The sequence below is a fragment of the Panthera tigris genome, chromosome D3 (assembly GCF_018350195.1).
Source record: "Panthera tigris isolate Pti1 chromosome D3, P.tigris_Pti1_mat1.1, whole genome shotgun sequence".
Lineage (NCBI taxonomy): Eukaryota > Metazoa > Chordata > Mammalia > Carnivora > Felidae > Panthera > Panthera tigris.
In genome coordinates, this window is record NC_056671.1 from 7,635,781 (window position 1) to 7,653,947 (window position 18,167).

Here is an 18,167-nt window from a genome sequence, read left to right on the forward strand (position 1 = left end):
CCACCAGCCTTTGGCCACCAGGCCTACGTACCAGCGGCCCTCGACCTCCACAGGTCCTAAAACATCCTTCCCCACGCCTGCGGATCTGCACCCTTCCGGCTGCTCAGCGAGCGCAGTCTCCGCAGGAAGGGGCGGGCACTGCCGGTGGCTTTGCTAGGGCCCCGCGTTGCCATAGCGACCCCAGCCGGGCCAGGGACGCCTAGGCGCGAGCTGCACTCGGCGACTGAAGCTGGAGGCTGAGACCCCACCGCTCTCGCCCCCCGGGGCTGAGGATCCAGGTTCCGCCTCGCAGGTGAGCTGGCGCAGGTGAGTGGGGTGGGGGCTCGGGACGGACCCTCAGCCATCTGGGCCCCGCCCCTCCACCTTCCGTTGTGGTTTATTGCGATTTAGTATACAAACTATGGGGCAGAGTCCGCGCACCGCCTCATAAGGCTTCCTTTCCCTGTCAGTGGCTCACATATTAAGACCGCAACCTCCTCTTGAGTTGAACCTGTGTTCCCGGGAAAGTGTGGGACAGAGGATGATTTTATACTACACTGATGAGGCCTTAAGTAACACCCAGTGACATCGTAAAAAAGTTATTAGGTTCTAGGTTCTCTTACACTTCTGAGTAAGCCAAGGAGAAAGTGTCAGTTTGGGGGTAATATGACACTACCAACTTTCTGAACATTTGCTAAACTCAACTTCAGTAAGCCACAATATCTAGCTAAGACTTAAGTTGGTTTCTTTATAGTATTTCAATTTTTACAGTACCTTCCCCTTAGGGTATCTGACGCTCCTTTTCCATTTATAGTAATGACATGTGAAGTCTCTTTCTTCACATGATAAATATATTGATTTTTAAAAGTGAATTAATTTACATATAAAAATCCATCATCATACAGGTGGTACTAGGAAATGGGAGGGGAAAAAAACACATTAAATTTAAGGCCTGAGACTCTTTACTCCCTCCCAGCTTTTCCCCTTGCTGTTTTCTTTACCAGGAGGGACTTACCCTGTTCCTAGGCACGATTGTCAAAATAAATGCCAGCCTGTGTGCTTGGTCAGCCTGGTCAGACTCCTGGAGACCCTGCTGTAGCCCAACAGAAGGAACTTCTTGATGTGTGGGCCCAGTGCAAAATGGAAAAGGGGGCCCTCACCCACAAAATATTAAGAATTAAAAAACAGTGGGGCACCTGGGTGGCTCAGTCGGTTGGGCGACCGACTTCGGCTCAGGTCATGATCTCACAGTTTGTGAGTTCGAGCCCCGCGTCAGGCTCTGTGCTGACAGCTCGGAGCCTGGAGCCTGCTTCGGATTCTGTGTCTCCCCCTCTTTCTACCTCTCCCCTGCTCACACTCTGTGTCTCTCTGTATCTCAATAATAAACATTTAAAAAAATTTTTTAAAAAATAGAATTAAAAAACAGTGACATCAAAGGAATAAACCAAGCACAGCCCCTTCTAAGGGTGGGCCCTGTTCGACTGCACAGGTTGCATACCCACAGGTTGCTGGCTGTGGGTGGTTGGATGCTTGAGATACCATGACCTCCTGAAACCTGCTCAGCCCAGAGGTCATTCTAATTGGTCAGTACCTATCAGGATATTGGTTAAATATTTCACTCTAGCCCCTTCTGCCAGCTCCACTGGCACGTGTGAGTATTGCCCAAACCCATGGAGCAGGATAGATGGTATTTGCTGAGGGGAAACAGATCCCCTGATTGGGAGGAGACCATTTTTATCACCTTGTACGAGCTGCGCTGAGATGCACAGATAGACATGAATGTCCTCACTGGAGATCTTGAGGACATGAAGAGCACAGGTGGTGGGGTCCCAGACGACAGAGGGACCTTAGACCACCCAAAGATTCCCTGCAACCCCATCAGGCGTGGCAGGAAGGAGAGCCCTGGTCTGATGGGAAAACCTAAGCAGGTAATAAGGCAGACAAGTAGAATATCTGGGCAGAGGGCAGAGGTCATAGATAAAAGGATGACCGTCCATCCTGGTGTGCCTGGGATCAGCCCAGTTTTGGCACTGAAATCCAAATTCCTAGGAAACCCCTCAATCCTAGGCAAACCCGGACAGTTGGTCACCCGAGATGTAGTATCCTTAGTTGGTGGGCTTTCCTGACCACTTCAAAAGCCAGGCCCTGAGCCTTTCCAGTACCCGCTAACGGATAAGGCAGGACCAAAAGAACTACAGTATTGGGTGCTGGGTGCAGAGAAGGTGTCCCTGTGGGCTCTGCTACAGCAGCTGTCTGCCAGCCCAGAGTGGCCTGGCTAGCTCTTCTCCCAACTCTCCCTGAGTGAATCCCACTGCTCACCACTGGGGGCTCCAGGCCAGGCTCTAGACTTAGGACCAGCATCCACTCTGACTGGTCATATTGGTTATTAAATATGTGACTTTCAACCATCGGTGGGGGACAGCTTTGTCATCACAAACCCCCCTGCTCTACTGGTTTCCCTGGGTTCCCAAGCAATTGTGCCATCAGACCCACCTCAGGGAGGCCCTAGAGATGCAAAGGAGATGACAGACACGGGCCAGTCTAGTGCAGAAGGATCCCCCCCCAAATGGCTGCTCATCTGCCCGGGGACTCCAAACACACATGACTCACACCATTTGGGCTCAGACAAGTGCCTCCCCAGGAAGCCCCGGGATCCTGGCATTACTAGGGACACACTGAGCCCCTGATGTCCCTAACCCTTTGCCAGCACCTCTGGTCCCGCAGAAGCAGCCAACATGCCTTACTCCAAGTGCCTGCAAAAGTCGGAGCCTCTGTGGAAGGAGTGGGACCAGAAGGCCCAAAAGAATGGACTGAGGCACCAGGTGAACGCTGTCAATGGTGACTGCTATGTGGGCCAATGGAAGGACAACATGAAACATGGTGAGTGGGGGATCTTCAGGGGCTTGGGAGTATGGAGTCTGGGCCATGGTGGGTGATGGGGGCCAAGGAAGTAGCTGGCAGAGCTTGTCAGGGACGTAAGATATCATAAGATATGTCACCAAGGCTCCCCCAGGGGGTAAATGCTGCTGACCTGGACCAGCTGGGGGCCTCCACAGCCTGGGGCTCTGGAACCAAACTCAACCCTGACTTTAGATGACCAGGGACCAGCGCGGGACAAAGTGGTCTTGAGATACCAACCATAACCACGGCCTGGGTTCTAGGGACTCCAACATAGTCCTTACCCTCTGAGACCTGGGCTAAGTTGGGCCTGGTTAGCAGGAGGGAAAGGAGCCCCCCAAACCACTTGCAGTGGTGATTCAAAGAGCTCTGATGTGGGGGTCTGACCAGTAATGAGTGAGAGAGGACACACACACACAAGCACATACACACATAACTAGCTGGGGCTTCAAATTTAACTGTAGCTTTAACAAGCAAACAGCATGGGGGTCCTTGTGGTACAAAATCAGCCCTGAAGAAAATCAAGTGTTCTTAAGTTTTATTTATTTAGGGGCACCTAGATGGTTCAGTTAGTAGAGCATGTGACTCTTTTTTTTTTTAAGTTTATTTATTTATTTTGAGAGAGAGATAGAGAGAGCGAGCAGGAGAGGGGCAGAGAGAGAGGGAGAGAATCCCAAGCAGGCTCCATACTGTCAGTGTGAAGCCTGATGCGGGGCTCAAACTCACGAACCATGAGATCATGACCTGAGCTGAAACCAAGAGTTGGACACTTGACCGACTGAGCCACCCAGGTGCCCCAAGCATGTGACTCTTGATCTTGGGGTCATGAGTTCAAACTCTTGTAATCTCTACACCCAACATGGAGTTCAAACTCATGGCCTCAAGGTCAAGAGTCACATGCTCTTCTGACAGAGCCAGCCAGGCATCCCCCCAAAAACAAATTTTTATTCCAAACAGATGGTATGGCTTCTCACTCAGGACTTGAAATCCAGATGCTATGTTCTTAACCACTTTTCTGTCCTGCCTTCCTGAGTTAAGCACTTTGGAGTCCATAAAGCTGGGTCAGAATCTCAGCTTCACCAACTCTGGCCTTGAGGAACTAATTACCCCACTCTGAGCCTCAGTGTTCCAATCTGTAAAGTGGGAAAATACTTATCAGTAAAGATAAGAGATGACGTCTATCAAGTGTGTAGCCCAGGGTCTGTACAGAAGGGGAACTTCTTGAGTGTTCTTTGAGGGCTGAGCGTGGCAGGGTGATATCACCACTCCTGAGAACTTTCCTTGTCCGGAAGCACTCCAAAGCTCACCCCACCCAATGTGCGACACAACACCACCACTCAGCACTGACTTAAAGGCCAGACTTTATGCAGCTACTCCGGGCTTTGTGTGCAGTTAAAGATGCCTGTTTATGTGCTTTAGTCCCTGTGGGCAGCAGGTGAGGTAGACAAGGCCCTAAACTAGGAATCAGGATTCCGAAGTTCCGACCCTGGCTCTACCACTGAACAGCTGTGTGATTTCGGGTAAGCCATCTCCCATTCTCTGGATCTCAGCTACCCCACCTGTGATATGAACTCATGGGTTGACAAGGCCCTCTGAGCCCTTCTTCTGTGTGAGTCCTGCCTCCCCTAGGACCCTGGAGGCATAGAGCTGATTGGGCTGGGGCTCCAGAAAATGGACCTGTCAGAGAATCCAGACCCAGCCTCCCCTCTCTTCAAGACGTGCCTTTGACCACGCTGACAGGGGATTGCTGTGGTGTAAGCAGCCTGGAAGCAGTCAAAAGTCATCATCATTCAGGGCAAGGATTGGAGTGGCTAGTGCTTCCCCAGCCTGTTCATTCATTCACTCTGCTAACGCCCATTGCACTCCTAGTCCATGCCAGGCCCTGTACTGGGCATCTGCTTAATGCCAGCCCCCAGGGAGCTCCAGTCTCACAGAGAAGCCACACAGTAAGTAATACCCCATTTTAGAGAAGAGGAAATTGGGACTCGGAGAGAAGAAATTATTTACTGAGGGTCACATACCTATGTGGTAAATGACATGGAGGCAGAAGCCAGCCTCCCAGAAAAAAAAAGGAAACATGCTGTCTCGAAAACTCAGTGACTATGTATGCGACATGACATGTCAGTGACATCTCAGTGACATGGTGGAGAACCATGGGGACGACTATAAAGCTATGGCCTAAGATGAGGAGAGTTACTGTCAAGATATCCCAAAACAGATTCAGAATAAGACCAATGTCTATAAGCATTTTTACCCAGCAGAGTGGCAATCCTTCCTCGATTCTTTGCAGAAGAATAAGATAGAAGTTGAGTGATTGAGGGGCGCCTGGGTGGCTCAGTTGGTTAACCATCTGATTCTTGATTTCAGCTCAGGTCATGATCTCATGGTTTGTGAGTTCAAGCTCCTCATTGGACTCTGTGCTGACAGCACAGAGCCTGCTTGGGATTCTCCCTCTCCTTCTCTCTTTGCCCCTGCCCTGCTCATGCTCTCTCTCTCTCTCAAAATAAATAAACTTAAAAAAAAAAAGAAGTTGAGTGATTGGCTTATGCCTGCCCCAGGCTGAGACCTCCTCCTGGACCAGAGAAGCTGGAGCCAAAGTGTAAGATTTTAGGCAAGGAGAAGCATGTGGCTAGATCTCTCTCTCTCTCTCTCTCTCTCTCTCTCTCTCTCTCTCTCTCACACACACACACACACACACACACACACACACACACACACACACTCCTCTCTGGGGAAGGAACTGTCTCCCAGACGCTTCTGAGGGCCCTGGGAAAAGCCATAACCTACTGTTTTCAGAGTGGATGGTTTGTTTATATATAGTCTGTACATAATAAAACAAGGCTATTTTGCATCAAAAAAATAAAAATAAAAGTGTGGCATCAGGATGTGAAGAGGGCCAGAGAGGAGACACAAAGGCAGCCATGAGAACACAGAGAGGTGATATTTGAGCTGAGTGCAAAAGGATAGGGATTCACTTGGTAGAAGAGCATATCTTCTAGATGGTGGAATCAGAATGGAAGGCTTTGGGCTGTATCGTCTTGTTCAGTCTTGTTTTTGGAACTGACTGGAAGCCCATGTGCCCAGAGCAGAGAGAGCCAGGGGAAAGGGCAGGCAGGGCAAGGGTTCCAACCACGAAGGACCTTACTGGGGCGCATGGGGGGCTCAGTTCATTGAGCATCTGCTCTTGGTTTCCGCTAGGGTCATGATCTCTCATGGTTTGTGGGTTTGAGCCCCGCCTAGGGCTCCACACTGCCAGTACGGAGCCTGCTTGGAATTCTCTCTCTCTCCCTCTATCTCTGCCACTCCTGCACTCTCTCTCGCTCAAAATAAGTAAATAAACTAAAAAAAAAAAAAAAAAAAAAAAAAAGGACCTTTTAGGAGGTGGTAAATTTGCGTCATCCCAGAGGCAAACAGTCTCATTAGACCAACTTGAATCACATGCCCTTCATTGAACCAATCACAGTGGCCCGGGCTGATTGGCTACCCTTGCCAGGGGGAGGAGTCTGATCCATACAAACCTTAGGGATTGAGAGTTTGGGAGGTGCTGGTTCCCCAAAAGGAATAAAATTAGGAGGAGGACAGGTATAGACAACCCAGTGAGGGCTCTACCTCAAGGGCAAAAATAATTGGTAACATCTTTCCTATTTGCAGGCACTGTTCTAAGTGCTTTCCATACATTAATGAATTTAGTGGTAGAACAACCCCATGAGATTCTCTCATCTCCCTTTTACCGATGAGGAGCTTAATAACATTGAGGAACTTAAGAACATTAAGTTATTTGTGCAAGATCAGAAAGCTCACAGGGACAATGTTGGATTTGTTCCTGAGCTACCAAGGACCAAGACATGAATTGGCCCATATAGGTACTCCACAAATATTTTACTCATCCTTTTGTTCAACAAATGTCTTTGTTCCGCATGTATTTGTCTCCTGCAACTTGCCAGGCACTGTTCCTCGGTGCTGGGAATAGAGCGGTGAGCAGACCGGACCAAAGTCTGTGTCCTCAGAGAGTGCACATTCTCCTCATGGAGAGCTAGACAATAGACGATAAATGATAAGTGAGTGAATTGTCTGTTAGGTTAGGAGTTGATAAGGGATATGGAAAGAAACAGAGCAGGGTAAGAGAGGAAGATAGGCTTGTGATTTTACAGGGGTTGGTCAGGGTAAGCCTCACTGAGAAAGATTTGAACAGAGACTTGCAGGAGGTAGGGAGTGAGTGAATATTTGGAGAAGAGCGTTCTAGGCCAAAGGATAAGCAGGTATAAAGGCCCTGAGGCAGAAGCATATCTGGCGGGATCCAGGAACAGCATGGAGGCCATAGTGGCTGGAAGGTGGGAGTGGAAAACACAGACGAAGCAGGAGTGGTAGGAGAGGGTCCCCATGTGTGTTCTGGAGAACTGAAGAAATATGCAGAATATTTTCTAGAAATTCTGGCCATCTGGCATAATCATTCAGTATTATTAAGAGATAAAACTAGGGGCACCTGGGTGGCTCAGTCGGTTAAGTGTCCGACTTCGGCTCAGGTCATGATTTCATGGTTCATGAGTTCGAGCCCCGAGTCGGGCTCTGTGCTGACAGCTCCGAAGCCTGGAGCCGGCTTCGGATTCTGTGTCTCCCTCTCTCTCTCTGCCCCTCCCCCGCTCACACTCTGTCTCTGTCTCTCTCAAAAATAAATCAACATTAAAAATATTAAAATAGAAAAAAAGAGACAAAGCTTATTATTATTAAGAGAAAAAGAAGTGGCAGATTTCTACTTGGGATTTGTTAGAGCAATCTGGTTTCAGAGCAAAGGACTGGAGAACTGCTATTTGTAGAAATGGAACTTTCTTGGTGTTTTCCCTACTGGTGGGTGTCTAGAGGCACAGACCCTGGCCCAGCCCTTGAGAACACCAAGGCAGCCCCTGAGACCAAGGCAGACACAGCATCTGCCCCTCCAGCCCCATGGCTGCTGTGTCTGCAATCTTGGCCCGTCTCTGTGTCATCAGGAAAAGGAACACAGATCTGGAAGAAAAAAGGAGCCATCTATGAGGGAGACTGGAAGTTTGGGAAGCGAGATGGCTATGGCACCCTCAGCAATCCTGACCAAGAGAAGGGAAAGTATAGGAAAGTATACTCTGGCTGGTGGAAAGATGATAAAAAATCGGTGAGTGGTTCCCATCATGCTCTGGGGTGTGGGCCGGGCTGAAACCAGGCTGTGTGTGTGTGTGTGTGTGTGTGTGTGTGTGTAGGGGGAGCAGTCAGAGAGGCCTGGGAGAAAAGGGGGGAAGGGTTGAGGGAAGGAGGACAAGGGCACTGTGTGCGTGGGAGAAGGAAGGGGTGGGGAATCATCAAGGGTTCTCAGAACAAAACCCAGGAAACAGGAAGCAAGAGGAGAGGGCCCAGGGAGGAGCCCATGAAACCCTGTGGCTACAAAAAGCCAGCCAGGCTGTGTGGGGGCCAAGTCTCCTCCCCCATCTCCCCCACTCATTTCCTGGCTTTCTTTTCCCTGGGCATTCCTTTCTAAGAATCCCCCTTCTGTTGGGCCTGAACAAGAAGGGGGTAGGAAAAGTGGGAGCAAGAAAGCAGAGGCCACACCCTTGGCCACAGAACAAGAAAGGAAGGTCCTGGAGGTAGAAGCCAGCCAGAGGCATATCCTCAACCCATAAGTGCCTGACCCCTCACCATAGGCCATAGAGACAGATAATAACACAGTGCTGCTATTGAACAACTGCTATTGCAATGCCAGAATCACAGCATATGATGCTTCAACTAACTCACAATGTCGTCATCATCATCATCACTCATTTTATTCATAAGGAAACAAGCTCAGAGAGGTGAAGTGCCTTGCCTGGGGTCACACACTGCCGGCAAGTGGTAGAGCTCAGGATTTCATGATCTCTGCTCTGAAACTGTTTACTGGCCAGTAGGGAGAGAGGTCCCAAAATAAACAATTCACATTTAATATGGTGTTAGGATAGAGGTTTTCACAGGGAGCCCACAGGAATTGAGAATTCAGGGCAGGCTTCCTGCAGGAGGTGATGCCAAAAGGTACAAAGACTTAAACAGGGAGGGAAAAAAGGAGAAGAGGAAGTAGCAAAGTGGAAGGAGCAAAGAATGTGTCAAACAGCAAGGTGTGTGTGCCCACAGGTAGGAGTGAGGGGGGAGGGGTAGGTGGGGGGCCTTGAAGGCTATGTGGAGAATCAGGATTTTGAGGGGTAGATGGGCTGCTTAACCCAACTTCCTTAGGTGTGATCTGCGGGGAGTCCATGATTCTCTGTAGTTGTGGTGTTCATTTTTCTGGGGAGAAAGTCCATAACTGATGGGATTCTCTCAGAAGCATCTGTGACTTTTAATAGGGTCAAATCAAAGCTGAGGAGAGGGGGCAAACATGATCAGATGTGCGATGTAAAGATCTGTCTAGCTGCTTACTGGGGGATGCATGAGGAGGGGAGAATGGGAGAGTTGGAGGAACGGGACCCGTGAGGAGCAGAGACGAGATACTGGGCTGCATGAAGGTGACAGCATAGGGGTGGAGGGCAATGGGACAACCCGGGGAGCTTTTTCAATTCACGACCATGAGCTTGGGATGTAGGGCTGAGGGAGGAAACAGGGAAGTAGCCAGGGTGTGGCTTGGGTGCCAGGGAAGATGGGGGTGACTTTCCTGGTGTTGGGGACGCCATGAACAGGGACACCTTCGTGCTTTCAGGGCTATGGGATTCAGTTTTTCGGACCCAAGGAGTATTACGAGGGTGAGTGGTGTGGCGACCAGCGCAGCGGGTGGGGCCGCATGTACTACAGTAACGGCGACATCTACGAGGGCCAGTGGTTGAAGGACAAGCCGAATGGGGAGGGCATGTTGCGCCTGAGTAAGTGCCCCGCCCCAATAGCCTGCTGGCCACGCCCCACCCACAACCCTTTCTCCAGCTCCAGCTAAGATGAACGACCGGACCAGATCCCTGCCCTCAAAGAATTTATATTCCTTTTTTCTTTTTTTAAGTTTATTTATTTATTTTGAGACAGAGTGGGGGAGGGGCAGAGAGAGAGGGAGAGAGAGAATCACAAATGGTCTCCAAGCTGACAGCACAGAGCCTGACCCAGCCTCAATCTCACCAATGGTGAGATCATGACCTAAGCTAAAATCAAGAATCTGACTCTCAACCGACTGAGCCACCCAGGTGCCCTCCTGGGAGCTTATATTCGAAAGGGGGAGCCTAACAATAAACATCAACAATTAAGACATTTTCTTATGGTCCTAATAATCATAGTCTATGCTTACACAGCACTGAGCTCACTTAATCCTCGCTATGGTCCTATAAGATAGATACTCTTAGCCCGATTTTACAGATGAACTGAGGTACAGAGAGGTTAAGTGACTTGCTCAAGGTCAATGCAGTCTGTTAGTCGTTAGATCCAAAGTGCTAAGGAATATCCCTTGAAAATAGAAAGGTGTGTTGGATGACAAAGGAGTTGTGGACAGGAGCGATTTAGATTGACTTATGGTCAGGGAATGTCTCCCTCAAGAGGTGACATTTGAACAGAAGACTTGAAGGAAGAGAAGGAACCTGATAGGCATTGAGCTGGGAAAGAACAGAGGAAAGAGTAATCAGTCAAGTAAACTGCCTTAGCGTCAGGACTTAACCCATTCCCTACATAGCAACCAGCATGAATTTTTTACAGATTGGACCTGGTGGCTGCCCTGCTTTCAACCGTCCGTAGGCAGCACCATCTGGCCCTCCTCACCTAATTGTGCTTCCCACGTCTTCCTCTGGGAATCCCTTCATTTCAGCCACACTCGTGTTCTTCCAGTTCCTCCCACGCTTTCTGCCTCAGGGCCCTTGCACTGCAGTTCTCTCTTCCCCGCAATAGAAAGAAGATCCTCCAGGTCTTTGCACTGTCTCCTCCTCAGAGAGGCCTTCCCTGTTCACTCCACTAAAGCACGTTCTCCTCAGCACCTGCTTGCTTCCTTTCCTTGTTAGCGCTAGGTGTATAACCTCGGGCAAGTTTCTTTCTGTCGGTGCCTCAGTTACCTCACCTGTAAAATGGGAATGAGAGTAGTACCCACTTTGTAGGTGCTACGAACACGTCTGGCGCATAGTAGGCTATCTATAAAGCTAGGGCCATTGTCTCTCCAGACTGTGAGCTGCATAAGGACCTGGACTGTGTATTTATTTTGTTCCCCACTGTTTCCCCAATGCCTGGCACATAGTAAGTGCTCTTAGTGAGGACACAGACCAGAGCTCAGTCTCCTGACAACTCAAGATTCCAACTTCCAGTGAGATTTGGCCAAACTGAGGCATTGGGGCCACTGAGGAGGGTTTAATCCAGTCACTTCGGTCTGTCGTCCTCAATCCCCCGGGCACCCAGTGCCGTGCCTGCTTTCAGTGAGCATCTGATAGCCTGCATTTAGCGAGCACCTGCTGCGGCCACACATAGTGTAAGGGTTCTAAGTGCATCATTTCTAGTGGCCCAGACTCTGGAGACAGCTTGCCTGGGTTCAAATCCCACCGCAAGCTCTTACTACCTACGTGACCTTGGGCAATTTGCTTAAACTCTCGCGCTTTGGTTTTCTCATCTGCAAAGTAAGGATAAAAATAAAACTTAAGTAGGGTATTGTGAAGGTTCACTGAGGTTTGTGGAGGGCTTAGCATGGTGCCTGACACGTAATAGTAAGTGTTCGACAATATTCTAGCTCATACTTGGAGGTAGCAGGTGTCAGCAAATTACGATCCTTGAACCAAATCCAAATCGAGCTCCACGTACGTTTTGGTAAGTAAAGTTTTATTGGCACACTGACTTGCTCATACATTTACACATTGTCCACGCTGCTTTCATGATTCGATGGCAGAGTTGAGTGGCTGTGACAGAGAACATGGGACACACAAGGCAGAAAATACCGTCTGCCCCTTCACAGAAAAAGTCTGCTGACCTCTGACCTAGAGTTTATCCAGTATCCTTCTAAGCCCTTTCTGTGTTTTGACTTATTTAACCTCCACCGCAATTCTGTGAGGTAGGTGTCACTGTTATTCCCATTTTACAAATGAGGAAATGAGAAAGAATGGTCGAGTGATTTGCCCGAGACCACACGGCTGCGAGTGTCTCAGCGGAGAAGTGCTAGCTTTATTATTACTCCTTTTGCAGCACCACCACCACCCGTTGAGCAGGAGAGTTAATTCATGATTAAGAGCGTGGTCTCCTGGGATGAACAGCCCTTGGCTTCAAATCTTGTCTCTGACACTTCCTAGCTCTGTGACCTTGAGCACGTCAGTCAAACTCCCTGAGCTTTCAAGCTCCATCTGTAAAAATGGAGTCCGTTATCCTTCATAGAACTGTTTTTGTGAGGAGTGCGTGAGGTCAGAAACATAGCAAAGAACCATGCGCAGAATGAGTGCTGGAAAAACACTGCCTCTTCATGTCGGTAGCTACATTTTGTATAAATAGGAAACGATGTTGCTCATCCAAATTCAGGCAAGTAGTGGAGGCAAGACTTGGACCGGCTCTGATTCCAGAAGCCATTGACACCCCTAGGCTCTGATGTTTATAGTTCGGGCCTCCCAGACTCCAGGCAGCCCAGCCCAGGGCACTCTCAACATCTTGGTCTCCTTCTGGCTTCCCTGTGGGCACAGTGGCATGCGGAGAGGCCAACCTGCTAGTGGGGCCTGGTTAGGTGTGCCCAGCACCCAAGTGACCCTGTCCTTTCCCCCAGAGAACGGGAACCGCTACGAGGGCTACTGGCAGAGAGGCATGAAGAATGGGTCGGGCCGTTTCTTCCACCTGGACCACGGTCAGCTGTTCGAAGGCTTCTGGGTGGACGACGTGGCCAAGTGTGGCACAATGATTGACTTTGGCCGTGATGAGGCCCCTGAGCCCACCCAGTTCCCCATTCCTAAGGTGGGCAGCACCCACCAGGGCCCTGTGGCCACACCCAGAGAGACAGAAAACAGTACCTCCCCCCCCCCCAACCACCCACACACACCCAGGCACATCCAGCCTGGCCAGGCCTAGCCCAGCCCAGCCCAGCCAGGGAACAAACCAGATTTTGTTTTCAGTCGGGGCATCCCCACAGAGACTGGCAGCGCCCAAGGCAGATAGCACTTCCAAAGTCGGCAGCACCCCACAAGGTGGGCAGCACCCCACAGGATGGCGGCCTGGGCCTTCCATGCTCCCCAATCCAACCCCTTACTGCTTCCCTCCAGATCGAAATTCTAGACCCTAATGGTGTGCTGGAGGAAGCCTTGGCCATGTTCAAGAAGACAGAGGAAGATGAAGATTGATGCCAGGTGAGGGATGGGCATACTTTCCCCCCTCGGATGTGGTTGAGAAAGCTCCTGGGGTCTCCTTTGGCCAAGGGGCTCAGGGGCAGGACCAGAGGGTGGGTTTCTTTCCTCCTGCAATCCAGCTGGTTCTTTTTGGTTCCTCCCCTTCAAAACTCATTTCCTCAAAGACCAGGTCCCTCCTGAAAGCCCTTGAGTAAGGTAGTTTGCCCCAGGCCTGCACTTGCGCATCTGTCCTAGCCCCTCCTGGTGTGGGTGTTAAGTGGGGTTCCAGGAGAGGGTGATGATACAGCGTCTTTGGGTCGCCAGCTGCCACCAGCCCCTTGCCCCTGCAGAGAACACACCAGAGCTTCTGGAGAAATTCAAGCCCGTCGCCCAACTGCTCAAACCGGTGCGGCTTCTGCAGAAGTGAGTGGTGACTCGGGCACACCCTTGGCACCCTCAGAGGGCACCTCACTCCTCCCAGCACTGGATCATCCTCTCCCCAGCTGGCTTTGGGGATCCTCTTGTTACAGCTTTCATTCTGGGCCCCCATTCCTGAGCACGGGAGTATAAAGAACCTGGTGGCTTCAGCCCAGGGCTTGCGGTGTGTGATTGTGGGTGGGGTGGAGAGGGTGGAGTTCTGGGAAGGACTTTAGGTGAGGAAGACAGACATCCCCACGGGCTGCATGGATTTACCCAGGGGGAGAAAGAAGAAGTGTCTCTAGGTCTCTGACCTTTGAGATACTCCAGGGAGAAGAGCCGGTGTCTAGTCACATTGGCCACTAAGATTTGGGGTTGAGACAGAACCTGGCTTCTCAACCTAACACAGGAACACTCAACCTTAGGATCCTGCAGGAGCTTTAAAAGCTACAGACACCCAGGTCTCACATTCAGACTCTGGTCTGTCTGGGGTGAGGCCTGGCCTTCAGAAAGTTCCCCAGATGATTCTAACGTGCAGCCGGGGCCATGAACCCCTGACTTACTGGTTTTGTGACCCTAAGTGACCTCAGTTGCCCCATTTGTAAAATGGCACTTAGGAGATCTCACAGGGGTTTTTGAGGATTTGCTAACAGATGTAATAATAACAAATAAGTTGTATTGAGGTTAATTGTGAAGCTGAGATCCAGGAAGAGCTTTGCAGAATTCTAGACAACATTCTGCAAGGTACAAGGGACCCTTACATAATGGGTAGGAACATGAGCTCAGCAGTCAGACTGCCTGGGTGTGAATCCCAACAGTGATTTATGAGCGGTGTGTTCTTGGACATGGCACCCAACCTCTCTGTTCTCTAGGTTCCCTCCCCTCAGACCCGGACAATAACAGTCCTTACCACCCAGGTTACCGTGGTTAACATGAGGATGAAATAAGGTGTGGTTCTAATCTGAGGGTGCTGTTGTCTCCCTTCCCTGCTGGGGGACACTTGGCAATGTCTGGAGGCATTTTTGGTTGTCACAACTGGCAGGGAAAGATATTACTGGCAACTAGTGGCTAGAGGTTGAGGATCCTGCTAAACACACTATAATATACTCTAGGGGCTCCCGACTTCAGCTCAGGTCATGATCTCAGGGTTTGTGGGTTTGAGCCCCATATCGAGCTCTGTGCTGACAGCTCAGAGCCTGGAGCCTGCTTCAGATTCTGTGTCTCCCTCGCTCTCCCCCCCCCCCCCCCCCCCCCCCCGCTTACACTCTTTCAAAAATAAACATTAAAAAAATAAACAAACATTCTACAATAGTTTTCCAGCCCAATGTCCGAAGTATAACCCTGTAACCCCATATTCATAAAGCCCTCAGCAAGTGCCAGATATAAAGATTCAATAAACAGGGACACTATCGATGTTCTTTCTGCCCTCTAAATCATTAAGCAGGGTGGCCTGACCCTCGGTATGGTTCTCACACCAGGAAGCTGAGCCTGGCCCACTTGGGACACAGAACATTCACTCGGTGCCAGGCCCTGTGCTGATATGTGTCTCCTCCCATGACCCCTCAACAACCTATGAGGTGTCCTGCTATTATTAGTACCTTCTCAGAGGAGGAAACAGGTTCAGGGATGTTCACCAGTCACAAAGCTAGAAAGGAATTGTACTTAAACTTAGATCTGTCTGCTCTGAAGGCACAGAACAGTGGCAGAGCATATATAAGGCCAGCTTTTTTTTTTTTTCCCCACCAGAAAAAGTAGGGTGTGTTCTAGTTTATGTATAAAAATCTCTCTAGATAGGAACACAATAAATACACTGGCAACAATGGATGTCTCTGGAGAGAACTGGGAACCAGGGAGGAAGGGCAACTTTTCACTGTTGTATTTGGAACCTGTGAATGTATTATGTATCCAAAATATAAATAAAACTGAAATTAAAGACTGTTCTTTAACTACCAGTGTTTTCCTGAGTTGCCTGGTTTTGAGCACCTGGGGTGCTTGTTAAAAATACAGATTCTAGATCTACACAGACCAACTTGAATTGGAACCTCTGGGGGGAAAGCTTGGAAAGCTACATTTTACAAGCCAATCTGGTGATTTTTTGACTTAGGAAAGAAAATAAACCTAAGGGGCGCCTGGCTGGCTCAGTCGCTGGAGCGTGTGAGTCTTGATCTCGGGGTTGTGGGTTTCAGCCCCACATTGGGTGTGGAGATTACTTAAACATAAAACGGAAATAAAGAAAGAAAGAAAGAAAACAAAGAGGGGAGGGGAAAGGTGAGGAGGAAAGGGAAGACCTAAGACTGGAGTCATGGCCCAGAAGTTAGTGCAGCCAGCTCCCAAGTCTTTGCAGAAGCAAAGAGGTGGGCAGGTGACGGGGCTGCATGGAAGATGGCCAGGTCTTCTCTGGGGAGCAACGGAGAGCTTCACACAAGGGCCCCTGCTCCCCACTACTCAGTCCCAGTCAGAAGGCCGTCCAAGGACAGGGGAGAGTAGGTCCTGGTGCGTGAGATGCAGGAGAGAGGCAAGAAGCTGCAATAGGAAAAAGGAGCGCCCCTGCCCCACTCAGCCCACAAAACTGCTCTTATCACATCTATTTGCACAGAAGGACAAGAACCTGAAGCCACGCTTTGCCCCAATGAACTTTGACTTCACTCAGAGGACTTTGTTTTTATAAAATCCCATATTATATTGTGTTTCTGGGACCCACAGAGGTCTCAAACTCAAAGGCCCATGGTGGGGAGCCAGGCAAGTAACATAAACAAGGCTGGCCTGGTGTGAGACAAGAGGGAGAGGTGGGGTCTGTGGCAAACACATCTCCTGGGGAAGAAGGCGGCTGCAACTCAGTTCCTTCTCACTGCTGCTCTGCAAGAAGGTGGGACCAGTCCTCCTGCTGCTGCTGGATCTTCCAAGTTCTTAAGCAAAGCCAGAATCCACATATATGATTTTTGTGAGAGGCTAGGCTCTGAGCCAGACTTTCTTGGTTCGAATTCTAGCCAATTACACTTAACTTCTTTGGGCATCAACTTTTGTCATCTGCAAAATGGAGATAAACATTCCTGCCAAAACATCCTGATTGTAATAACGGGACAACATTGGGGAAGCCAGGCTGAGGTGGCATTCTACAAAACCACAGGCCCAGACTCCAAAAATGTCGATGTCCTAAAGGACAAGAAAAGTCTGTTCCAAATTTAAAAGCAACTAAAGAGACGTGACAGCTCAATGCAACACCTGGGCAAAATCCCTGCTAGAAAGGACATGATGAGGACACGTGGAGAAGTCAACATACATGTCGTTATTAAACAGTACTGCGTCAATATCAAATTTCCTGAATTTGATCACTGAATTGAGGTTATGTAGGAGAAATGTCCTTGGTTTTAGAAGGAAGTATCTAAGCATGAAGGGTGGTATCTGTAACTAATGCACATGGCTCAGGGGAGAAACACACAGTTCACCCCCATCATTCAGTTTCAGCATCTGGGCACCTGCCTCCTTGCTGAGGTCAAACGGCACTGTTCTGTCTTCTTGTTTCAGCTTTCCTAAGCGAGTGTTCTTTTCATGTCGTCTATTTAGTGCCACGTTGTTCACACTCGGTGCTTTTAGCTGGCGATTTTGCTACTAATAAACTGTTAGGAATTTTTTAATGTTTATTTTAAGTAGGCTTTGTGCCAATGTGGGGCTTGAACTCACAACCCCAAGATCAAGAGCTGCACGCTCCACCAATGGAGGCAGCCAGGTGCCCCGGTGATTTTGCTATTTAAAAAGAAGGCAGTAGGGTGCCTGGCTGGCTCCATCAGTGAAGCACGCAATTCTTGATCTCGGGGTTGTGAATTCGAGCCCCATGTTGGGTGTAGAGATTGTTTAAAAATAAAAATCTTTAAACAAACAAACAACCCAGAAACACATAAAACAAGGTTAACCTATTGAACGGCTGACAAAATATTGTGACCAGAGCCTCATAGGAACCACAGGAGCAATGGTTCAATACTAATTCAGTGTTCATGATGACTTTGTAGAACACAACTGCTATGAATGACAAGAATTGACTGTATATGTATTTCAGTTGCTATTCTTGCAACTTTTTTGTAGGTTTTTAAATTTTCAAAATAAAACGTTAACAAAATTTCTCACTTAGAGGCTCACCTGATTGGGGTGCCAGAATTCATACCAGGCAGTCCAGACCCAACAAAGACACAAGAGGTGTCCCTTATGAGTATATTTATGTGTATACAGACACACACACACACACACACACACACACACACGCACACACTCACACGACACTGAATGGGGAGGGGGATCAAGACAGGAAAAACAAGAAGCATCCAAGTGGCACTGGCACAGGGGAGGAGGAGGGACAAAGGGAGCATTTGTCCCCACTGTGGCTCCCACCGGCGGCCTCCTAACAGGAGGTAAACCCAAAGCTGGAAGAACAGGAAGTGCTTATTCTCTTAAAGGAAAGTTTCAAAGTGCAGTCATTTCTCTTAAAAAAAAAAAAATAAAGAAGAAGAAGCCTCTTCCCTCCACTCTCTGCCCCCGTGACAAAAGCCCAATCCCTGGAGCTGGCTGTCCTTAAGGCTGGGGCAGGACGAGGTCGTGGGGAGCGGCGTAAGGCCAAAGATCTGAAGTGCCCAGGCCCAGAAGGGC

At 49.4% G+C, this 18,167-nt stretch overlaps 1 protein-coding gene across 2 annotated transcripts; it reads left to right on the forward strand.

Annotated features, from left to right (window-relative positions):
- The first annotated feature begins 2,474 nt into the window (after nucleotides 1–2,474).
- MORN3 (MORN repeat containing 3) lies at nucleotides 2,475–13,699 on the forward strand. Of its 2 annotated transcripts, none has more exons than XM_042962296.1 (6): nucleotides 2,475–2,859; nucleotides 7,863–8,020; nucleotides 9,563–9,722; nucleotides 12,560–12,744; nucleotides 13,050–13,133; nucleotides 13,437–13,699. In XM_042962296.1, exons 1-5 carry the CDS (start codon nucleotides 2,715–2,717, stop codon nucleotides 13,125–13,127), a joined length of 726 nt encoding a protein of 241 aa, XP_042818230.1. In that variant the 5' UTR covers nucleotides 2,475–2,714; the 3' UTR covers nucleotides 13,128–13,133; nucleotides 13,437–13,699. The 2 variants fall into 2 exon arrangements, with proteins under 2 accessions (XP_042818230.1, XP_007079641.1); XM_007079579.3 differs by having other exon boundaries at nucleotides 2,476–2,859; nucleotides 13,463–13,699.
- The last annotated feature ends 4,468 nt before the right edge of the window (nucleotides 13,700–18,167 follow it).